Source organism: Oncorhynchus mykiss, chromosome 24 (genome assembly GCF_013265735.2).
Source record: "Oncorhynchus mykiss isolate Arlee chromosome 24, USDA_OmykA_1.1, whole genome shotgun sequence".
Taxonomy (NCBI): domain Eukaryota; kingdom Metazoa; phylum Chordata; class Actinopteri; order Salmoniformes; family Salmonidae; genus Oncorhynchus; species Oncorhynchus mykiss.
In genome coordinates this window covers 38,201,954-38,228,184 of record NC_048588.1, presented here as the reverse complement: position 1 = coordinate 38,228,184, position 26,231 = coordinate 38,201,954, and the positions used below count along the sequence as shown (strand labels likewise).

The 26,231-nt window shown below is 38.5% G+C and overlaps 1 protein-coding gene across 6 annotated transcripts in view; it reads left to right on the top strand.

Moving 5' to 3' along the window:
* Nucleotides 1–25,445, top strand: part of ryr1b (ryanodine receptor 1b (skeletal)) — a 233,601-nt gene extending 208,156 nt beyond the window's left edge. For all 6 annotated transcript variants that reach the window (XM_036961172.1, XM_036961171.1, XM_036961170.1 and 3 more), the window contains 11 exons: nucleotides 6,718–7,023; nucleotides 7,116–7,246; nucleotides 8,077–8,253; nucleotides 8,504–8,564; nucleotides 12,114–12,260; nucleotides 12,438–12,572; nucleotides 13,492–13,648; nucleotides 13,926–13,990; nucleotides 20,392–20,492; nucleotides 20,612–20,663; nucleotides 20,887–25,445. In XM_036961172.1, coding sequence (XP_036817067.1) covers nucleotides 6,718–7,023; nucleotides 7,116–7,246; nucleotides 8,077–8,253; nucleotides 8,504–8,564; nucleotides 12,114–12,260; nucleotides 12,438–12,572; nucleotides 13,492–13,648; nucleotides 13,926–13,990; nucleotides 20,392–20,492; nucleotides 20,612–20,663; nucleotides 20,887–20,982 — 1,428 coding nt within the window. In that variant the 3' untranslated portion in view covers nucleotides 20,983–25,445. The remainder of the gene's footprint in view (nucleotides 1–6,717; nucleotides 7,024–7,115; nucleotides 7,247–8,076; nucleotides 8,254–8,503; nucleotides 8,565–12,113; nucleotides 12,261–12,437; nucleotides 12,573–13,491; nucleotides 13,649–13,925; nucleotides 13,991–20,391; nucleotides 20,493–20,611; nucleotides 20,664–20,886) is intronic.
* The last annotated feature ends 786 nt before the right edge of the window (nucleotides 25,446–26,231 follow it).

The window sequence follows — 26,231 nt, the reverse complement described above, 5'->3', positions numbered from 1 at the left end:
GAATAATATAATATAATATAGAATATAGAATAATATAGTATAGAATATAGAATATAGAATAATATAATATAGAATATAGAATAATATAATATAGAATATAGAATAATATAATATAGAATATAGAATAATATAATATAGAATATAGAATAATATAGTATAGAATATAGAATAATATAATATAATATAGAATATAGAATAATATAATATAATATAGAATATAGAATAATATAATATAGAATATAGAATAATATAATATAATATAGAATATAGAATAATATAGTATAGAATATAGAATAATATAATATAGAATATAGAATAATATAATATAATATAGAATATAGAATAATATAGTATAGAATATAGAATAATATAGTATAGAATATAGAATAATATAGTATAGAATATAGAATAATATAGTATAGAATATAGAATAATATAATATAGAATATAGAATAATATAATATAATATAGAATATAGAATAATATAGTATAGAATATAGAATATAGAATAATATAGTATAGAATATAGAATAATATAATATAATATAGAATATAGAATAATATAATATAGAATATAGAATAATATAATATAATATAGAATATAGAATAATATAATATAATATAGAATATAGAATAATATAGTATAGAATATAGAATATAGAATAATATAATATAGAATATAGAATAATATAATATAGAATATAGAATAATATAATATAGAATATAGAATAATATAATATAGAATATAGAATAATATAGTATAGAATATAGAATAATATAATATAATATAGAATATAGAATAATATAATATAATATAGAATATAGAATAATATAGTATAGAATATAGAATAATATAGTATAGAATATAGAATAATATAATATAGAATATAGAATAATATAATATAATATAGAATATAGAATAATATAGTATAGAATATAGAATAATATAATATAATATAGAATATAGAATAATATAATATAATATAGAATATAGAATAATATAGTATAGAATATAGAATAATATAATATAATATAGAATATAGAATAATATAATATAGAATATAGAATAATATAATATAGAATATAGAATAATATAATATAATATAGAATATAGAATAATATAGTATAGAATATAGAATAATATAGTATAGAATATAGAATAATATAGTATAGAATATAGAATAATATAGTATAGAATATAGAATATAGAATAATATAATATAGAATATAGAATAATATAATATAGAATATAGAATAATATAATATAATATAGAATATAGAATAATATAATATAATATAGAATATAGAATAATATAGTATAGAATATAGAATAATATAGTATAGAATATAGAATAATATAGTATAGAATATAGAATAATATAGTATAGAATATAGAATAATATAGTATAGAATATAGAATATAGAATAATATAATATAGAATATAGAATAATATAATATAGAATATAGAATAATATAATATAGAATATAGAATAATATAATATAATATAGAATATAGAATAATATAGTATAGAATATAGAATAATATAGTATAGAATATAGAATAATATAGTATAGAATATAGAATAATATAGTATAGAATATAGAATATAGAATAATATAATATAGAATATAGAATAATATAATATAGAATATAGAATAATATAATATAGAATATAGAATAATATAATATAGAATATAGAATAATATAATATAGAATATAGAATAATATAGTATAGAATATAGAATAATATAATATAATATAGAATATAGAATAATATAATATAATATAGAATATAGAATAATATAATATAATATAGAATATAGAATAATATAATATAGAATATAGAATAATATAATATAGAATATAGAATAATATAATATAGAATATAGAATAATATAGTATAGAATATAGAATAATATAATATAATATAGAATATAGAATAATATAATATAATATAGAATATAGAATAATATAATATAATATAGAATATAGAATAATATAATATAGTATAGAATATAGAATAATATAATATAATATAGAATATAGAATAATATAATATAATATAGAATATAGAATAATATAATATAATATAGAATATAGAATAATATAATATAGTATAGAATATAGAATAATATAATATAATATAGAATATAGAATAATATAATATAATATAGAATATAGAATAATATAATATAATATAGAATATAGAATAATATAATATAGTATAGAATGATATAATATAGAATACTATAATAATGTATAACATAGTATAGAATAATATAATATAGAATACTATAATAATGTATAACATAGTATAGAATGATATAATATAGAATACTATAATAATGTATAACATAGTATAGAATAATATAATATAGAATACTATAATAATGTATAACATAGTATAGAATAATATAATATAGAATACTATAATAATGTATAACATAGTATAGAATAATATAATATAGAATACTATAATAATGTATAACATAGTATAGAATAATATAATATAGAATACTATAATAATGTATAACATAGTATAGAATGATATAATATAGAATACTATAATAATGTATAATATAGTATAGAATAATATAATATAGAATACTATTATAATGTATAATATAGTGTAGAATAATATAAAATAGAATACTATAATATAATATAGAATAATATAATATAGAATACTATAATAATGTATAATATAGTATAGAATAATATAATATAGAATACTATTATAATGTATAATATAGTATAGAATAATATAATATAGAATACTATTATAATGTATAATATAGTGTAGAATAATATAAAATAGAATACTATAATATAATATAGAATAATATAATATAGAATACTATAATAATGTATAATATAGTATAGAATAATATAATATAGTGTAGAATAATATAATATAGAATACTATTATAATGTATAACATAGTATAGAATAATATAATATAGTATAGAATAATATAATATAGAATACTATTATAATGTATAACATAGTATAGAATAATATAATATAGAATACTATAATAATGTATAACATAGTATAGAATAATATAATATAGAATACTATATTAATGTATAACATAGTATAGAATAATATAATATAGAATAATATAATATAGAATACTATTATAATGTATAACATAGTATAGAGTAATATAATATAGTATAGAATAATATAATATAGAATACTATTATAATGTATAACATAGTATAGAATAATATAATATAGTATAGAATAATATAATATAGAATACTATTATAATGTATAACATAGTATAGAATAATATAATATAGAATACTATATTAATGTATAACATAGTATAGAATAATATAATATAGAATAATATAATATAGAATACTATTATAATGTATAACATAGTATAGAATAACATAATATAGTATAGAATAATATAATATAGAATACTATTATAATGTATAACATAGTATAGAATAACATAATATAGAATACTATTATAATGTATAATATAGTGTAAAATAATATAATATAGAATACTATTATAATGTATAACATAGTATAGAATAATATAATATAGAATACTATAATAATGTATAACATAGTATAGAATAATATAATATAGAATACTATAATAATGTATAACATAGTATAGAATAATATAATATAGAATACTATAATAATGTATAATATAGTATAGAATAATATAATATAGAATACTATTATAATGTATAATATAGTGTAGAATAATATAATATAATAACATATAATATACAGTGCCTTGCGAAAGTATTCGGCCCCCTTGAACTTTGCAACCTTTTGCCACATTTCAGGTTTCAAACATAAAGATATAAAACTGTATTTTTTTGTGAAGAATCAACAACAAGTGGGACACAATCATGAAGTGGAACGACATTTATTGGATATTTCAAACTTTTTTAACAAATCAAAAACTGAAAAATTGGGCGTGCAAAATTATTCAGCCCCCTTAAGTTAATACTTTGTAGCGCCACCTTTTGCTGCGATTACAGCTGTAAGTCGCTTGGGGTATGTCTCTATCAGTTTTGCACATCGAGAGACTGACATTTTTTCCCATTCCTCCTTGCAAAACAGCTCGAGCTCAGTGAGGTTGGATGGAGAGCATTTGTGAACAGCAGTTTTCAGTTCTTTCCACAGATTCTCGATTGGATTCAGGTCTGGACTTTGACTTGGCCATTCTAACACCTGGATATGTTTATTTTTGAACCATTCTATTGTAGATTTTGCTTTATGTTTTGGATCATTGTCTTGTTGGAAGACACATCTCCGTCCCAGTCTCAGGTCTTTTGCAGACTCCATCAGGTTTTCTTCCAGAATGGTCCTGTATTTGGCTCCATCCATCTTCCCATCAATTTTAACCATCTTCCCTGTCCCTGCTGAAGAAAAGCAGGCCCAAACCATGATGCTGCCACCACCATGTTTGACAGTGGGGATGGTGTGTTCAGCTGTGTTGCTTTTACGCCAAACATAACGTTTTGCATTGTTGCCAAAAAGTTCAATTTTGGTTTCATCTGACCAGAGCACCTTCTTCCACATGTTTGGTGTGTCTCCCAGGTGGCTTGTGGCAAACTTTAAATGACACTTTTTATGGATATCTTTAAGAAATGGCTTTCTTCTTGCCACTCTTCCATAAAGGCCAGATTTGTGCAATATACGACTGACTGATTGTTGTCCTATGGACAGAGTCTCCCACCTCAGCTGTAGATCTCTGCAGTTCATCCAGAGTGATCATGGGCCTCTTGACTGCATCTCTGATCAGTCTTCTCCTTGTATGAGCTGAAAGTTTAGAGGGACGGCCAGGTCTTGGTAGATTTGCAGTGGTCTGATACTCCTTCCATTTCAATATTATCGCTTGCACAGTGCTCCTTGGGATGTTTAAAGCTTGGGAAATATTTTTGTATCCAAATCCGGCTTTAAACTTCTTCACAACAGTATCTCGGACCTGCCTGGTGTGTTCCTTGTTCTTCATGATGCTCTCTGCGCTTTTAACGGACCGCTGAGACTATCACAGTGCAGGTGCATTTATACGGAGACTTGATTACACACAGGTGGATTGTATTTATCATCATTAGTCATTTAGGTCAACATTGGATCATTCAGAGATCCTCACTGAACTTCTGGAGAGAGTTTGCTGCACTGAAAGTAAAGGGGCTGAATAATTTTGCACGCCCAATTTTTCAGTTTTTGATTTGTTAAAAAAGTTTGAAATATCCAATAAATGTCGTTCCACTTCATGATTGTGTCCCACTTGTTGTTGATTCTTCACAAAAAAATACAGTTTTATATCTTTATGTTTGAAGCCTGAAATGTGGCAAAAGGTCGCAAAGTTCAAGGGGGCCAAATACTTTCGCAAGGCACTGTAGAATAATATAATACAGAATAACATAATATAGTGTAGAATAATATAATATAGAATACTATAACAATGTATAATATAGTATAGAATAATATAAAATATAATAACATACAATATAGAATAACATAAATAGTATAGAATAATATATTAACGTATAATATAGAATAATATAATATAGAATAATATAATATAGAATAATATAATATAGAATAATATAATATAGAATAATATAATATAGAATAATATAATATAGAATAATATAATATAGAATAATATAATATAGAATAATATAATATAGAATAATATAATATAGAATAATATAATATAGAATAATATAATATAGAATAATATAATATAGTGTAGAATAATATAATAACATATAATATAGAATAATAGAATATAGAATAATATATTAACGTATAATATAGAATAACATAATATAGTGTAGAATAATATAATAACGTGTACTATAATATAGAATATAGAACATTATGATAACGTATCATATAGAATAATATAATATAGAATGAATATAATGTAGAGTAATAGAATATAGAATATAGAATGATACTATATAGAATAATATAATATAGAATGAATATAATATAGAGTAATATAATTCAGAATAATAGAATATAGAATATAGAATGATATAATATAGAATAATAGGATATAGAATATAGAATGATATAATATAGAATAATAGGATATAGAATATAGAATGATATAATAAAGAATAATATAATATATAATAAAAATATATAATATAATGTATAATAATATAATATATAATAATATAATATAATATAGAATAATATAATATAGAATGATATAATATAGAATAATATAATATAGAATGATATAATATATAATAATATAATATATAATAATATAATATAATGTATAGTAATATAATATGGAATAATATGATATAATAGAGAATAATATAATATAGAATGATATAATATAGAATAATAGGATATAGAATATAGAATGATATAATATAGAATTAATATAATATAGAGTAATAGAATACAGAATAATAGAATATATAATATAGAATGATATAATATAGTGTATTGTAATATAATATGGAATAATATGATATAATAGAGAATAATAGAATATAGAATAATATAATATAGGATAATATGATATAATATAATATAGAACACTATGATATAATATAGAATAATGTAATAATATAATAAAATAATATAGAATAATAGAATATAGAATAATAGAATATAGTGTGGAATATAGAATATATAATAATATAATATGTAATAAATAACATGATATTATGCTCACCTAATCTTCCTGTTTTACAAGGTTGGATATGATGTAGAGGAGGGGTCAGAAGACATTGAGGGCTCCGCCCTGTTCGAGGGCTCCGCCGCGTTCGAGGGTTCTGGGTTGTTCGAGGGTTCCGGAGCTGTGGACGAGGGTGGTTCTGGGATTGATCCATTTGACGATGGTGGTGATGACGACGGTGGCGATGATGATGATGAGGAGGAAGGACCATTTTTTTTCTACTTGGAGGAGAGTACAGGCTACATGCAGCCCTGTTTGTCCATGCTGGCCATCATACACACTGTCATCGCTTTCCTCTGTATCATCGGATACAACTGCCTCAAGGTACAGGGTTCTACACACACACACACACACACATAAACACACACACACACCCATGGGAGAAGCAGCTACTGATTGTGTGTGTCTTCCTTCAGGTTCCTCTGGTCATCTTTAAGAGGGAAAAGGAGCTGGCTAGGAAGCTGGAGTTTGATGGTCTGTATGTCACCGAGCAACCAGAAGACGATGACATCAAGGGACAGTGGGACAGACTGGTGCTCAACACCCCGTAAGACTCTAACCTTAAACCCTAACCCTTGGATCAGTTATCTAGTCAGGTGAAAGACACTGAGTATGTTAACATGCACACTAATAAACCGATATTAAACTGATTATGGCAGTAGGTTGAGTATGGCATTAGTCATGTAAACACTTTACTCTGCTTATCCTAATCGGTGTGTAAGGTCATTGTTGAAGTAAGCATACGAAAATTAAAACCGTTGTTTTTTTTTCTGAGAAATCTTTCAAATTATTAATAACATGTAAACAGGTTCATCTGAATTCCAGCGGTGTATTTGATCTACTCATTAGCAGTGCAAGCCTCCATCTTATGCGCGAATGAAGATGAGTTCAGAAAAAGAACAGTACGCATCTTAGAATTAGTTTTCACGTACAAACGTGATATGTCCAAACCCAGAACCAAATAGGTTTCCCAAAAATAACATGGAAAAATTTGTATTTTTATTGCTGATTTTCCTGCATTTATCAATATTCCATCACGTAGCATGATTTTAGATGTGTCCATGTAAACAGGAAGTCATTCTTCCTGTAAAATATGTAAACATTTAAATCGAACTATTATATGTCTCTGACTGTTCACAATTTTTTTATTATTGTGTGCATGTAACCGTACTCATTGTTACATCAGTTAGTGATTTAAGGTGGAACCAGACAAGGCTGTCCTCTAATACCTCTTTTATTTGTGATTGTAAAAAAAAAAACACCACCCATCTCTTTTTTAGATTCAATGAGAATATAAAAAGGAATAAACAGATAGCATTGATACACCCATCTTCCAACCCTGACATTTCTCTCAAAGTATGTTTCTTTTCCACACAGGTCATTCCCTAACAACTACTGGGACAAGTTTGTGAAGACAAAGGTGCTTGCTAAGTACGGGGACATATACGGTAGGGAGAGGATCGCAGAGCTGCTTGGGATGGACCTGGCCTCTCTGGACGTCAGCGCCATGACACAAGAGAAGAAACCCGAACCAGAAAGTGGCATGTTAAGCTGGTACGTAAACCCCCCCCACCCCCCCCCACCCCCACCCCCACCCCCCCACTGATCTGCAGAAAGCATACAGGAACATTATACAAATTCACTAGTAAATCATTTGCACAACAAACAAGCAATGTACAAGCACATACAACTGGTACAACTTGTAAGATGGCACAATCTGAAGTCAACATCGAGACAGCTTTGTGAGGTAGTTATGTGGTAGTTGTGTGTTTGCTGGGAAGTAAACGTGTTGTTTTCTCCATAGGATTATCTCCATTGATATCAAATACCAGATTTGGAAGTTCGGGGTGGTCTTCACTGACAACGTAAGTCAATACTGGACCATGCTGTAGTATTGTAACAAGTCCAGTGAATGTGGAGTTTTCTAGACATTCCTATATCTAGTGTGGTACTTGGCCATTTCTCTCTCTGTAGTATTGTTATAGTAGTATTGCTGTAGTAGTACTGATCCTATGATACTGATTATGGTTGTAACGGGAGGGTATATTACTGGAAACTTTTAGGGAGAGGATCGCAGAGCTGCTTGGGATGGACCTGGCCTCTCTGGACGTCAGAGAGGCCACGTTTGGCTGATAAATCGACCGGAAACTACGTCACTAAAACTCAGAAAAATATTCCAAATTAGTTCCATAATATCGACAGAAACATGGCAAACGTTGTTTATAATCAATCCTAAAGGTGTTTTTCTAATATCTATTCAATAATATATCCATCGGGACAATTCGTTTTTCAGTAGGACCGATTGGAGTAATGGCTACCCCTGTATTTTACGCAAGAATCTCTCTGGGAGCATCAGGTGACCACTTGCGCAATGTAGCCACCTACAGGTATTCTTCAACATAAATGCGTAAAACTACGTCACAATGCTGTAGACACCTTGGGGAATACGGAGAAAGAGTAATCTGGTTGATAGCCCATTCACAGCTCAATAGGGACACATTGGAACGCAGCGCTTTCAAAACATGAGGCACTTCCAGATTGGATTTTCTCAGGCTTTTGCCTGCAACATCAGTTCTGTTATACTCACAGACAATATTTTTACAGTTTTGGAAACTTTAGAGTGTGTTCTATCCTAAGCTGTCAATTATATGCATATTCTAGCATCTTGTCCTGACAAAACATCCCGTTTACTACGGGAACGTTTTTTTCCCAAAAATGAAAATACTGCCCCCTAGTCACAAAAGGTTAACAGTAAACTACCAGAATTTTGGTATCTTTCAAGGATTTGATGTAATCTGTCCCAAGACATCTAGTGGCCATTTTCGGTACTTAAGATTTGAACAGGTGTCTGTAATTAACTCTGGTCATCTGGCCTTATCTGGCCTTATCAAATGTAAAATATATGAAATAATGAAATAAGATGATTTTCAAATAAAAAAAAATGGATTGACAAAGCTGTAAAACATGATCCTGAATTCAAACCATCAATTTAGTGAATACCATTGGTGTTTTAATATGAGGGTTTCAGCATAAAATATATTTTATATGTGACCGACCGGCTTGATTTGGTCTTTTGTAGCAAAATTTGAAAATTGTGTTTCTTACATTAGATAAAAGTAGAGACGCAGAGCTAGACAATTGTATATCATACACTACAGTTGAGGAACAATGGGAAAGTAATTCTGCTTTGAAAGTTGATAAACTTGTGACCTCACTTTGAGAAAATGTCCCTTGAATGTTTTGGTACACCTACTGGAGAGCTCTTCTTTGTCTCCACACATTCAGCATCGTTCACACCCTCTTAAGCCTTAGCCCCACCCATCTCTTTAAGCATTCACATGTGAGGCCATGTGCTAAACAGAGTGAGTACGGTAGTGTACTAAACAACCAAAGATTTCAAGACTAAAGGCTGTTTCATACTACGGGTGTGTTCGTAAATATAATCTGGAGTGCCAGTGTGTGCTCAGAGTGTGCTCTGGGCGTTCGTAAACTCAGAGAGTTGTCAGATTGTCCGTTCGTAAACTCAGAATTTTGCTCTCGGAGCGTTCAGTGCGCACACTGGATGCTGTGGCCAAGGTTGATCTGAGCATTCTGACCTAACAACAGCAGTCAAGCACTCAAGCTAACTGGCTAACGTTAGCTAGCTTGCTAGCTACTTCCAGACATAAATGAGAGAACAGCTCACTCTGACCATTTTACTCGCCCTAGCAAAGCTGTTTGGGCTGTTTTTATGTTATCTAGAGCGTCGGTGACTGTAACTGTGCTGCTGGCAACAATTAAATTACGTAGTTTTTTTTGCCCGACATTTACTGACACCGGACATATTCAACGGGTGTTGAGCGTTTGAATCCGTTATTCTGCGCTCTGACACACTCAGATGAGAGTGCTCTGAAATCAGAGTAGATGTTGGTTTAACCCAAAGCTACCGGAGGGTAACTATGGCTAGCTGTGAGGGTTACTATGGCTACCTGAGGGTTACTATGGCTACCTGATAGTTACTATGGCTACCTAAGGGTCACGCCACACTCAAACGTACATGTGGCTCAAAGCACAGTGTTGCTATTATATAATATTGTTATAGTAGTAGATGTTTTGACAGTTGTCACAGTCTATTGAAATAGTTACTTGCATAGCGGAGTCTTTTGTTTAGACATGTAGCTAGCTAGCTGAACAGTGAACCATAATCCCAACTCATGACCTTACTGCATGAATCAGCAGATAGCTAACCAACCAGGTTCAATGTTAGCTAGCTAACATTAGGCTATAACTAGCAATGCAAACGGCTCTGAGATACGAATAATACAACTACACAGATCATACGCGTAACGTTAGCTAGCGAGCCAACCGGCTAACGTTAGCTAGCTAGCTATCGGTACACTTTAACTTGAAATGAAAATTACTTTCTGACAAAATTAGAAACATGTAACATCTGAAAATGTAGCTAGCTATCTTAACTTTATACATGGATGGACGCTTCTCCCCCTCTTTTTGACTCCTTCTGCATATTTGCAATCAAACGCCAGAATCTTCTTAGCTTTCTAATTCCACTTATTTCAAAACTCGGTCCTCTAGAAAATGGAGAGCAACACTCATGCAGTTCTATTACGTGATATCTTTCAAAAAAGACATGCTTAGAAAGGATTACCTACTACATACTGACCAGCTCACATTATACACAGAAGTGTGCTACACGGCAGACCGAACTCATCTCTCGTTATGTCCAGCCCACTCATTATCTCAGCCAATCATGGGGTAGTGCGAAGGTTGCTGGCTTTTCTGAGGCTAAACCAACTATGCTCGTCATTTAACAATTGTATTTATATTTACAGATGGCATACATGTTTGTTATTAAGGCAGATTAAATGTCACATGTTCCAGAAAGCATTTCTGACAACAAAAAAAAAAAACGCATTTTGATCAAATAAAAAAAGTTTACACTCAAATCCTGTGAAGTAGAGACGAGCGACATACGTATTCTGAAACGAGTCACATGACCGTTTTTTTTTGACGCTGTTTTGTTCATTTTACTAGGTCAGTATGTATTTTTGTTGTCAATGTTTTCTGCATCAAACTGGTGGCAGTTGTGGAAAAAAAATTCAAGAGTTGGAAGAGTTGTAGAGTTAATTAAAAAATAATGCCATTGTTGATTAAGATGCTTTTTTTCCCATTAATTAGGCTATTTTCTCTTGAACCATATGGTCTATCTACTAGAAACTCATGGACTATATGAACTCAGATATAAAAAATGAATAATTTATGTGAATATGTTTTTGTTTTTTTTAAAGTTATTCAAGTATTAATTACCAAAGTAACGATAGATTACCATAGACTTTCTGTTAATTACCAACATGAGTAACTTTGGTAAAGTACCGGTAGCTTTGCAACTCTAATACGGATATTGCCCCTTCTTCTAGACGTTCCTCTATCTAGTCTGGTACATGGTCATGTCTCTGCTGGGACACTTCAACAACTTCTTCTTCGCCTGTCACTTGATGGACATCGCCGTTGGTGTGAAAGATTTGCGCACCATCCTCTCCTCCGTCACACACAACGGCAAACAGGTACCCACCCACATGTTTAGTCTATTGGAGATTGCATGGCTGTGTGCTCGATCAGGTAACCCACCCAGTCAAATGTAGTTTCTCCCATCAGAACCTAATGAGTGTGAATATATAAACTAGATCTAACTGTAGTGCCTCCTCCTCTTCCTCCCGATATCTCTCTCTCTCCTTCTGTAGCTGATGATGACTGTAGGTCTACTGGCTGTGGTGGTGTATCTCTACACCGTGGTGGCGTTCAACTTCTTCAGGAAGTTCTACAACATGAGCGAGGACGAGGATGAACCGGACATGAAGTGTGATGACATGATGACCGTGAGTCAAATCTCCTGTACCTTTACTGGTGATATTGCCTGAAACTATCGTACTCCAAACGTTATGGGCTCCCGAGTGGCGCAGCGTTTTTTTTTTTAATGTGTGAGTTACTGACTTTCAACCTCCCTCCCTCCCTCCCTCCCTCCCTCCCTCCCTCCCTCCACCGCCTTCTTTCAACCTCCCTCCCTCCCTCCCTCCCTCCCTCCCTCCCTCCCTCCCTCCCTCCCTCCCTCCCTCCCTCCCTCCCTCCCTCCACCGCCTTCTTTCAACCTCCCTCCCTCCCTCCCTCCCTCCCTCCACCGCCTTCTTTCAACCTCCCTCCCTCCACCGCCTTCTTTCAACCTCCCTCCCTCCCTCCCTCACTCCCTCCCTCCCTCCCTCCCTCCCTCCCTCCCTCCCTCCCTCCCTCCCTCCCTCCCTCCCTCCACCGCCTTCTTTCAACCTCCCTCCCTCCCTCCACCGCCTTCTTTCTACCTCCCTCCCTCCCTCCACCGCCTTCTTTCAACCTCCCTCCCTCCCTCCCTCCCTCCCTCCCTCCCTCCCTCCCTCCCTCCCTCCCTCCCTCCCTCCCTCCCTCCCTCCCTCCCTCCACCGCCTTCTTTCAACCTCCCACCCTCCCTCCCTCCACCGCCTTCTCCCTCCCTCCCTCCCTCCCTCCCTCCCTCCCTCCCTCCCTCCCTCCCTCCCTCCCTCCCTCCACCGCCTTCTTTCAACCTCCCACCCTCCCTCCACCGCCTTCTCCCTCCCTCCCTACCTCCCTCCCCCCACCCCCCCACCTCCCTCCCTACCTCCACCGCCTTCTTTCTACCTCCCTCCCTCCCTCCCTCCCTCCATCCCTCCCTCCCTCCCTCCACCGCCTTCTGCCTCCCTCCCTCCCTCCCCCCCCCCACCTCCCTCCCTCCCTCTCTCTGTCTGTCAGTGTTACCTGTTCCACATGTACGTGGGTGTGCGTGCCGGCGGGGGAATAGGAGACGAGATCGAGGACCCGGCGGGCGATGAGTACGAGCTCTACCGCGTCGTCTTCGACATCACCTTCTTCTTCTTCGTAATCGTCATCCTGCTGGCTATCATCCAGGGTATTCATCCATTTCCACTTCTCCGTCTCCAATTATAAATAAAGGGTTGTGTCATTATGGAAAAACTTTTTCCCCGTTGGAGGATTCTCAGAATAAGGAAGGAGTAAGCAGAGAAGGATTCTTCCAACTGGGAATCCTCTTAATGGGAATTATTTAATAATTTGTAACTTTGGGAAAGTATCCTATTGCGATAGCCCCTGCGGACTACATCATGTTTGGTTGCACTGCTCTGGACCTATGTGTTTTATGGTCTGATGTGTGTGTGTGTGTGTTGCAGGTCTGATCATTGATGCATTTGGCGAGCTGAGAGACCAACAGGAGCAGGTCAGAGAGAACATGGAGGTAAGATCACATTTCTGGTACGATCAGATGTTAGAACAGCGGGCTGGTACTATCAAATGTTAGAACAGATGGCTGGTACTATCAGATGTTAGAACATATGGCTGGTACTATCAGATGTTAGTATAGATGGCTGGTACTATCAGATGTTAGAACAGATGGCTGGTACTATCAGATGTTAGAACAGGTGGCTGGTACTATCAGATGTTAGAACAGATGGCTGGTACTATCAGATGTTAGACAGATGGCTGGTACTATCAGATGTTAGAACAGATGGCTGGTACGATCAGCTGTAGGAACAGATGGCTGGACAGTGTGCTAGTACTGTAGGAACAGATGGCTGGACAGTGTGCTAGTACTGTAGGAACAGATGGCTGGACAGTGTGCTAGTACTGTAGGAACAGATGGCTGGACAGTGTGCTAGTACTGTAGGAACAGATGGCTGGACAGTGTGCTAGTACTGTAGGAACAGATGGCTGGACAGTGTGCTAGTACTGTAGGAACAGATGGCTGGACAGTGTGCTAGTACTGTAGGAACAGATGGCTGGACAGTGTGCTAGTACTGTAGGAACAGATGGCTGGACAGTGTGCTAGTACTGTAGGAACAGATGGCTGGACAGTGTGCTAGTACTGTAGGAACAGATGGCTGGACAGTGTGCTAGTACTGTAGGAACAGATGGCTGGACAGTGTGCTAGTACTGTAGGAACAGATGGCTGGACAGTGTACTAGTACTGTAGGAACAGATGGCTGGACAGTGTGCTAGTACTGTAGGAACAGATGGCTGGACAGTGTACTAGTACTGTAGGAACAGATGGCTGGACAGTGTGCTAGTACTGTAGGAACAGATGGCTGGACAGTGTGCTAGTACTGTAGGAACAGATGGCTGGACAGTGTGCTAGTACTGTAGGAACAGATGGCTGGACAGTGTGCTAGTACTGTAGGAACAGATGGCTGGACAGTGTGCTAGTACTGTAGGAACAGATGGCTGGACAGTGTGCTAGTACTGTAGGAACAGATGGCTGGACAGTGTGCTAGTACTGTAGGAACAGATGGCTGGACAGTGTGCTAGTACTGTAGGAACAGATGGCTGGACAGTGTGCTAGTACTGTAGGAACAGATGGCTGGACAGTGTGCTAGTACTGTAGGAACATATGGCTGGACAGTGTGCTAGTACTGTAGGAACAGATGTCTGGACAGTGTGCTAGTACTGTAGGAACAGATGGCTGGACAGTGTGCTAGTACTGTAGGAACAGATGGCTGGACAGTGTGCTAGTACTGTAGGAACAGATGGCTGGACAGTGTGCTAGTACTGTAGGAACAGATGGCTGGACAGTGTGCTAGTACTGTAGGAACAGATGGCTGGACAGTGTGCTAGTACTGTAGGAACAGATGGCTGGACAGTGTGCTGGTACTGTAGGAACAGATGGCTGGACAGTGTGCTAGTACTTTAGGAACAGATGGCTGGACAGTGCGCTAGTACTGTAGGAACAGATGGCTGGACAGTGCGCTAGTACTGTAGGAACAGTTGGCTGGACAGTGTGCTAGTACTGTAGGAACAGATGGCTGGACAGTGTGCTAGTACTGTAGGAACAGATGGCTGGACAGTGTGCTAGTACTGTAGGAACAGATGGCTGGATAGTGTGCTAGTACTGTAGGAACAGATGGCTGGACAGTGTGCTAGTACTGTAGGAACAGATGGCTGGACAGTGTGCTAGTACTGTAGGAACAGATGGCTGGACAGTGTGCTAGTACTGTAGGAACAGATGGCTGGACAGTGTGCTAGTACTGTAGGAACAGGTGGCTGGACAGTGTGCTAGTACTGTAGGAACAGATGGCTGGACAGTGTGCTAGTACTGTAGGAACAGATGGCTGGACAGTGTGCTAGTACTGTAGGAACAGATGGCTGGACAGTGTGCTAGTACTGTAGGAACAGATGGCTGGACAGTGTGCTAGTACTGTAGGAACAGATGGCTGGACAGTGTGCTAGTACTGTAGGAACAGGTGGCTGGACAGTGTGCTAGTACTGTAGGAACAGGTGGCTGGACAGTGTGCTAGTACTGTAGGAACAGGTGGCTGGACAGTGTGCTAGTACTGTAGGAACAGGTGGCTGGACAGTGTGCTAGTACTGTAGGAACAGGTGGCTGGACAGTGTGCTAGTACTGTAGGAACAGATGGCTGGACAGTGTGCTAGTACTGTAGGAACAGATGGCTGGACAGTGTGCTAGTACTGTAGGAACAGGTGGCTGGACAGTGTGCTAGTACTGTAGGAACAGATGGCTGGACAGTGTGCTAGTACTGTAGGAACAGGTGGCTGGACAGTGTGCTAGTACTGTAGGAACAGGTGGCTGGACAGTGTGCTAGTACTGTAGGAACAGGTGGCTGGACAGTGTGCTAGTACTGTAGGAACAGATGGCTGGACAGTGTGCTAGTACTGTAGGAACAGGTGGCTGGACAGTGTGCTAGTACTGTAGGAACAGGTGGCTGGACAGTGTGCTAGTACTGTAGGAACAGGTGGCTGGACAGTGTGCTAGTACTGTAGGAACAGATGGCTGGACAGTGTGCTAGTACTGTAGGAACAGGTGGCTGGACAGTGTGCTAGTACTGTAGGAACAGGTGGCTGGACAGTGTGCTAGTACTGTAGGAACAGGTGGCTGGACAGTGTGCTAGTACTGTAGGAACAGGTGGCTGGACAGTGTGCTAGTACTGTAGGAACAGGTGGCTGGACAGTGTGCTAGTACTGTAGGAACAGGTGGCTGGACAGTGTGCTGGTACTGTAGGAACAGGTGGCTGGACAGTGTGCTAGTACTGTAGGAACAGGTGGCTGGACAGTGTGCTAGTACTGTAGGAACAGATGGCTGGACAGTGTGCTAGTACTGTAGGAACAGGTGGCTGGACAGTGTGCTAGTACTGTAGGAACAGATGGCTGGACAGTGTGCTAGTACTGTAGGAACAGATGGCTGGACAGTGTGCTAGTACTGTAGGAACAGATGGCTGGACAGTGTGCTAGTACTGTAGGAACAGGTGGCTGGACAGTGTGCTAGTACTGTAGGAACAGGTGGCTGGACAGTGTGCTAGTACTGTAGGAACAGGTGGCTGGACAGTGTGCTAGTACTGTAGGAACAGATGGCTGGACAGTGTGCTAGTACTGTAGGAACAGGTGGCTGGACAGTGTGCTAGTACTGTAGGAACAGGTGGCTGGACAGTGTGCTAGTACTGTAGGAACAGATGGCTGGACAGTGTGCTAGTACTGTAGGAACAGATGGCTGGACAGTGTACTAGTACTGTAGGAACAGATGGCTGGACAGTGTGCTAGTACTGTAGGAACAGATGGCTGGACAGTGTGCTAGTACTGTAGGAACAGATGGCTGGACAGTGTGCTAGTACTGTAGGAACAGATGGCTGGACAGTGTGCTAGTACTGTAGGAACAGATGGCTGGACAGTGTGCTAGTACTGTAGGAACAGATGGCTGGACAGTGTGCTAGTACTGTAGGAACAGATGGCTGGACAGTGTGCTAGTACTGTAGGAACAGATGGCTGGACAGTGTGCTAGTACTGTAGGAACAGGTGGCTGGACAGTGTGCTAGTACTGTACGAACAGATGGCTGGACAGTGTGCTAGTACTGTAGGAACAGATGGCTGGACAGTGTGCTAGTACTGTAGGAACAGATGGCTGGACAGTGTGCTAGTACTGTAGGAACAGGTGGCTGGACAGTGTGCTAGTACTGTAGGAACAGATGGCTGGACAGTGTGCTAGTACTGTAGGAACAGATGGCTGGACAGTGTGCTAGTACTGTAGGAACAGATGGCTGGACAGTGTGCTAGTACTGTAGGAACAGGTGGCTGGACAGTGTGCTAGTACTGTAGGAACAGGTGGCTGGACAGTGTGCTAGTACTGTAGGAACAGGTGGCTGGACAGTGTGCTAGTACTGTAGGAACAGGTGGCTGGACAGTGTGCTAGTACTGTAGGAACAGATGGCTGGACAGTGTGCTAGTACTGTAGGAACAGATGGCTGGACAGTGTGCTAGTACTGTAGGAACAGGTGGCTGGACAGTGTGCTAGTACTGTAGGAACAGATGGCTGGACAGTGTGCTAGTACTGTAGGAACAGGTGGCTGGACAGTGTGCTAGTACTGTAGGAACAGATGGCTGGACAGTGTGCTAGTACTGTAGGAACAGGTGGCTAGACAGTGTGCTAGTACTGTAGGAACAGGTGGCTGGACAGTGTGCTAGTACTGTAGGAACAGGTGGCTGGACAGTGTGCTAGTACTGTAGGAACAGATGGCTGGACAGTGTGCTAGTACTGTAGGAACAGGTGGCTGGACAGTGTGCTAGTACTGTAGGAACAGGTGGCTGGACAGTGTGCTAGTACTGTAGGAACAGGTGGCTGGACAGTGTGCTAGTACTGTAGGAACAGATGGCTGGACAGTGTGCTAGTACTGTAGGAACAGGTGGCTGGACAGTGTGCTAGTACTGTAGGAACAGGTGGCTGGACAGTGTGCTAGTACTGTAGGAACAGATGGCTGGACAGTGTGCTAGTACTGTAGGAACAGGTGGCTGGACAGTGTGCTAGTACTGTAGGAACAGATGGCTGGACAGTGTGCTAGTACTGTAGGAACAGATGGCTGGACAGTGTGCTAGTACTGTAGGAACAGGTGGCTGGACAGTGTGCTAGTACTGTAGGAACAGATGTCTGGACAGTGTGCTAGTACTGTAGGAACAGATGGCTGGACAGTGTGCTAGTACTGTAGGAACAGATGGCTGGACAGTGTGCTAGTACTGTAGGAACAGGTGGCTGGACAGTGTGCTAGTACTGTAGGAACAGATGGCTGGACAGTGTGCTAGTACTGTAGGAACAGATGTCTGGACAGTGTGCTAGTACTGTAGGAACAGGTGGCTGGACAGTGTGCTAGTACTGTAGGAACAGATGGCTGGACAGTGTGCTAGTACTGTAGGAACAGATGGCTGGACAGTGTGCTAGTACTGTAGGAACAGGTGGCTGGACAGTGTGCTAGTACTGTAGGAACAGATGGCTGGACAGTGTGCTAGTACTGTAGGAACAGATGTCTGGACAGTGTGCTAGTACTGTAGGAACAGATGTCTGGACAGTGTGCTAGTACTGTAGGAACAGGTGGCTGGACAGTGTGCTAGTACTGTAGGAACAGATGGCTGGACAGTGTGCTAGTACTGTAGGAACAGATGGCTGGACAGTGTGCTAGTACTGTAGGAACAGATGGCTGGACAGTGTGCTAGTACTGTAGGAACAGATGGCTGGACAGTGTGCTAGTACTGTAGGAACAGATGGCTGGACAGTGTGCTAGTACTGTAGGAACAGATGGCTGGACAGTGTGCTAGTACTGTAGGAACAGATGGCTGGACAGTGTGCTAGTACTGTAGGAACAGATGGCTGGACAGTGTGCTAGTACTGTAGGAACAGATGGCTGGACAGTGTGCTAGTACTGTAGGAACAGATGGCTGGACAGTGTGCTAGTACTGTAGGAACAGATGGCTGGACAGTGTGCTAGTACTGTAGGAACAGATGGCTGGACAGTGTGCTAGTACTGTAGGAACAGATGGCTGGACAGTGTGCTAGTACTGTAGGAACAGATGGCTGGACAGTGTGCTAGTACTGTAGGAACAGATGTCTGGACAGTGTGCTAGTACTGTAGGAACAGATGGCTGGACAGTGTGCTAGTACTGTAGGAACAGATGGCTGGACAGTGTGCTAGTACTGTAGGAACAGATGGCTGGACAGTGTGCTAGTACTGTAGGAACAGATGGCTGGACAGTGTGCTAGTACTGTAGGAACAGATGGCTGGACAGTGTGCTAGTACTGTAGGAACAGATGGCTGGACAGTGTGCTAGTACTGTAGGAACAGATGGCTGGACAGTGTGCTAGTACTGTAGGAACAGATGGCTGGACAGTGTGCTAGTACTGTAGGAACAGATGGCTGGACAGTGTGCTAGTACTGTAGGAACAGATGTCTGGACAGTGTGCTAGTACTGTAGGAACAGGTGGCTGGACAGTGTGCTAGTACTGTAGGAACAGATGGCTGGACAGTGTGCTAGTACTGTAGGAACAGATGGCTGGACAGTGTGCTAGTACTGTAGGAACAGATGGCTGGACAGTGTGCTAGTACTGTAGGAACAGATGGCTGGACAGTGTGCTAGTACTGTAGGAACAGATGGCTGGACAGTGTGCTAGTACTGTAGGAACAGATGGCTGGACAGTGTGCTAGTACTGTAGGAACAGATGGCTGGACAGTGTGCTAGTACTGTAGGAACAGATGGCTGGACAGTGTGCTAGTACTGTAGGAGATTGGACTCCTGGTTGTCAACATGAGGGGACAACATTGAACTATTTTATTGATCATTTCTTTATTAAACCGATTCTTCCTCCTACAGACGCAGTGCTTCATCTGTGGTATCGGTAGCGACTACTTTGATACAACTCCTCATGGCTTCGAAACGCACACCTTGGAAGAGCATAACTTAGCCAACTATATGTAAGTTACAGTACCTATGTGTGAGGAAGAGCCGACTCATTCAGACTCGTGTCACATTCTGACACCCGCCTCATCTCCTCTCCTCTCCTCTCCTCTCCTCTCCTCTCCTCTCCCTGCAGGTTCTTCCTGATGTACCTAATCAATAAAGATGAAACGGAGCACACAGGACAGGTCTGTCTGTCTGTCTGTCTGTCTGTCTGTCTGTCTGTCTGTCTGTCTGTCTGTCTGTCTGTCTGTAAACACTTCCTGTCTCCATTTATCATCTTCCTCTTTTCCCTCCCTGTCCTCCTCTGTCCTCCTCTCCCTCACTCCCTCCCTGTCCTCCCTCCCTCCCTCCCTCCCTCCTTCTCTCACTCTTTCTCTCTCTCCCTCTTTCTCTCTCTCCCTACAACAGGAGTCGTATGTGTGGAAGATGTATCAAGAGAGATGCTGGGACTTCTTCCCTGCTGGAGACTGTTTCAGGAAGACGTATGAGGATCAGCTGGCCTAGTGGGATAAATCGTGTCTGTCTGGGTGGGAGAGAGAGAAGGAGAGAGAGAAGGAGAAAGTTAAGGAAATATAGAAGGTATTAGAAGGTATTAGGGAACAGATGCGGGTTTGAAGGTTGTTCCTGTGTCATATTTCTCTGTGATCTCCTGTCTTGACACACCTGCAGCAATATTCTGATAGACTGAATAAGATGATGATCAGAGGAGATGAAGAGTCCCAAGGGCTTTTAACCCTGTAAATACACTTCATGGCCTTTTTCTGTGTGAAATATAGATATGCTGTCTTGACTGAATTCAAACACACACACACACACACACATACACACACACACACACACAGCGCTGCCTCTCTGTCAGTGTGTGTTTCTGTAGAGCTGAATACAGCATAGTGCCTAACTCTCATGGTAAACAAACGTGCTTTAATGTCTTAAGTAGTGCTCTTTTCCTTAATATTATTATAATCACTCTTGTTTGAGATTGTATTAATATAAATGCCATTAATGTCCTCGTGTAAGAATGTCTTGATTTTTGTGTATGCCTTTAAATGAGCTATTTCTGTAATTGTTGGTGTATTTCTCCCACTGCTTGATAATGATCAGTGGGGGTGAGAGCATTAGATAGCAGTGCCTCTTCTGTCCACTAGGGAGCAGTCACACACCCCAGGTCTCTCCTCACTCTCTTTTTTTTCTCTCTAGAGATTTTATAACTGATGTTGATCTGGCTATTAGCAGTCAATCTGGAGTAAACAGGTTAGAGGCAGGTTGTCTGATCCTACAGGACAATATGATGACTTTAGACAAACCCTGTTTTTGCACTCTGAAGTCTTACGATGTGTCTCTTCCTGTCTATGACCTGTGTGATCTGATGTAGAGATCCTAGTGGCTGACACGGACGGCACAGTGTTCTTATTGGCTATCACAGACCCCACAGTGTTCCTATTGGCTATCACAGACCACACAGTGTTCCTATTGGCTATCACAGACCGCACAGTGTTCTTATTGGCTATCACAGACCACACAGTGTTCTTATTGGCTATCACAGACCACACAGAGTTTCTATTGGCTACCACAGACCACACAGTGTTCTAATCGGCTACCACAGACCACTCCTAAAGACATCTCTCCTAGACATCTCTCCTAAAGACATCTCTCCTAAAGACATCTCTACTAAAGACATCTCTCCTCAAGACATCTCTACTAAAGACATCTCTCCTAGACATCTCTCCTGAAGACATCTCTCCTAGACATCTCTCCTAAAGACATCTCTCCTAAAAGACATCTCTCCTAGACATCTCTCCTAAAGACATCTCTCCTAAAGACATCTCTCCTAGAGACATCTTTCCTAAAGACATCTCTCCTAAAGACATCTCTCCTAGACAGCTCTCCTAAAGACATCTCTCCTAAAGACAACTCTCCTAAAGACATCTCTCCTAGACATCTCTCCTAGAGACATCTCTTCTAGACATCTCTCCTAAAGACATCTCTCCTAGAGACATCTTTTCTGACATCTCTCCTAAAGACAACTCTCCTAAAGACAACTCTCCTAAAGACATCTCTCCTAGACATCTCTCCTAGACATCTCTCCTAGACATCTCTCCTAAAGACATCTCTCCTAGAGACATCTCTCCTAGACATCTCTCCTAAAGACATCTCTCCTAAAGACATCTCTCCTAGACATCTCTTCCAAAGACATCTCTCCTAAAGACATCTCTCCTAGAGACATATCTCCTAGACATCTCTCCTAAAGACAACTCTCCTAAACATCTCCCCTAAAGACAACTCTCTTAAAGACATCTCTCCTAAAGACAACTCTCCTAGAGACATCTCTCCTAAAGACATCTCTCCTAGACATCTCTCCTAGAGACATCTCTCCTAAAGACATCTTTCCTATAGACATCTCTCCTAGAGACATCTCTCCTAGACATCTCTCCTAAAGACAACTCTCCTAAAGACATCTCTCCTAGAGACATCTCTCCTAGAGACATCTCTCCTAAAGACATATCTCCTAGATATCTCTCCTAGAGACATCTCTCCTAGACATCTCTCCTAGACATCTCTCCTAAAGACATCTCTCCTAGACATCTCTCCTAGACATATCTCTTGAAGACATCTCTCCTAGACATCTCTCCTAAAGACATCTCTCCTATAGACATCTCTCCTATAGACATCTCTCCTATAGACATCTCTCCTAGACAACTCTCCTAAAGACAGGTCTTATAGCCCCCTCGTATTGACGCTGGGCTGACGCGTGTTCTATACCATCTTAATGCACAGGGCTAATACAGTGAATAGTCATTATTATATTTATTCATGTCTACTCTAAATGTTGTCCGTAGTGTGATAAGGACAGCGCTACTCAGAAGGGCCGGACTAAAAAATGACACATTAACATCAAATAAATAACATAAGTGTATTGTTTTATTTAAGGCCTTCTCCGCTACTTTGTTCACAGTGAATAATAATGATACTTTACCTGTTATGACGAATACACAAGGGTTAAAAAGATAGCTGAACGGAGACGAACACTGTAGCCAGTTTGCACCGAAAAGCTTTTGTGATTTTTCTTCTGGCAGGTTAGAGTATCATAGTTATTTTTTTTTGGGGGGGGGGGAGAATGTGCATATTATTTAATTTTTCTCTGGAAGTAAAACCTCACGCGTGATGTCAGACTGGTCTAGAATAAGAAACCAGACAGAAACATTACACACCGTCTCACACACACACAGGCTAACTCATACACACTCTCTCTCCATGTTGAGTAATGTCCTGACTAACTTGTACTGTGTTAGGAGGAGATGTGACTCCTGGAGTGTGTTACCACAGCGGTGTGTGTGTGTGTGTAATTCACACGCAGGTGTATACCTGTATGTGTGGTGATCCACGGAGGGCTGTGATGATGTATTAGTATGAGATCACCTGTTGACTATAAGAGTGTTGACCTGTTGACTATAAGAGTGTTGACCTGTTGACTATAAGAGTGTTGACCTGTTGACTCCTATTGACTATAAGAGTGTTGACCTGTTGACTATAAGAGTGTTGACCTGTTGACTCCTGTTGACTATAAGAGTGTTGACCTGTTGACTATAAGAGTGTTGACCTGTTGACTCCTGTTGACTATAAGAGTGTTGACCTGTTGACTATAAGAGTGTTGACCTGTTGACTCCTATTGACTATAAGAGTGTTGACCTGTTGACTATAAGAGTGTTGACCTGTTGACTCCTATTGACTATAAGAGTGTTGACCTGTTGACTATAAGAGTGTTGACCTGTTGACTCCTGTTGACTATAAGAGTGTTGACCTGTTGACTCCTATTGACTATAGAGTATTGACCTGTTGACTCCTATTGACTATTAGAATGTTGACCTGTTGACTATTAGAATGTTGACTCCTATTGACTATTAAAATGTTGACCTGTTGACTATTAGAATGTTGAACTGTTGACTATTAGAATGTTGACCTGTTGACTATTAGAATGTTGACTTGTTGACTATTAGAATGTTGACCTCTTGACTATTAGAATGTTGACCTGTTGACCTGTTGACCATTGGAATGTTGACCTGTTGACTATTGGAATGTTGACCTGTTGACTATTAGAATGTTGAACTGTTGACTATTAGAATGTTGACTTGTTGACTATTAGAATGTTGACCTATTGACTATTAGAATGTTGACCTGTTGACCTGTTGACCATTGGGATGTTGACCTGTTGACCTGTTGACCATTGGAATGTTGACCTGTTGACCTGTTGACCATTGGAATGTTGACCTGTTGACTATTAGAATGTTGACCTGTTGACTATTAGAATGTTGAACTGTTGACTATTAGAATGTTGACTTGTTGACTATTAGAATGTTGACCTATTGACTATTAGAATGTTGACCTGTTGACCTGTTGACCATTGGAATGTTGACCTGTTGACTATTAGAATGTTGACCTGTTGACCTGTTGACCATTGGAATGTTGACCTGTTGACTATTGGAATGTTGACCTGTTGATCTGTTGACTATTAGAATGTTGACCTGTTGACTATTAGAATGTTGACTTGTTGACTATTAGAGTGTTGACTTGTTGACTATTAGAGTGTTGACTTGTTGACTATTAGAATGTTGACCTGTTGACTATTGGAATGTTGACCCGTTGACCATTAGAATGTTGACCTGTTGACCTGTTGACTATTAGAATGTTGACCTGTTGACTATTAGAATGTTGACTTGTTGACTATTAGAGTGTTGACTTGTTGACTATTAGAGTGTTGACTTGTTGACTATTAGAATGTTGACCTGTTGACTATTAGAATGTTGACCCGTTGACCATTAGAATGTTGACCTGTTGACCTGTTGACTATTAGAATGTTGACCTGTTGACTATTAGAATGTTGACCAGTTGACTATTAGAATGTTGTTGCCTGACTGAATCCTGTGTTTCAATACAAGATTAATAAATTGAACAGATTATTTTAAGATGAATTGGCAAATCCTTCCTCGTTTTGTGTGTGTGTGTGTGTGTGTGTGTGTGTGTGTGTGTGTGTGTGTGTGTGTGTGTGTGTGTGTGTGTGCGTGTGTGTGTGTGTGTTGTGTGTGTATCAGGGGTGTGTTCTCTTTAAGAAGGGAGACCTATGTTTAGGTTATATTAATGATTAACTATTATCAATCATTAATCTGTTATTCCATTCATGATTCTAATGGCTAACATCAGCACTCCCTCCCCCACCCATCTAATGAGGTTATAGTGCAGGTTCTCCTTCTAGCTCAATGCAGATGAGACAGAGAAGATAAAGGAAGGGGAGATACTTATGAGGTTTTTTTTAAACTTCTTGTCAACTATCTGACGCAAAAGTAAATCCAACCTAGAGCAGGATTGAGGTCAATTCCATTTCAATTCAGGAAGTACACTGAAATTCCCATTTCAATTCTCTTCAATGTTTTTCAATGAAGAAAATTAGGAATTGGAATTCGGGTTTCCATTCTGAATTGACGCCAAGCCTGACCATGAGGCATTGGCAATACTCCATGGTGTTCCTATTCCACTATAAGTGTCAGGGTTGAGTATTTGCTAACACGAGGCTCAGTCCATCCCTATTATTCCACCACTACTGTTTTGGCAGAGGTTTATCTTCATTAAATAACGCAATTACATGATGAAACAATTACAACAACTCATAACACGTCACTGGACACACCCATGTTCCACTAACACAGGATCGTACAGTATCGTTATAGCCCACGATCAATACTGCAGGAAGTCTGACATCT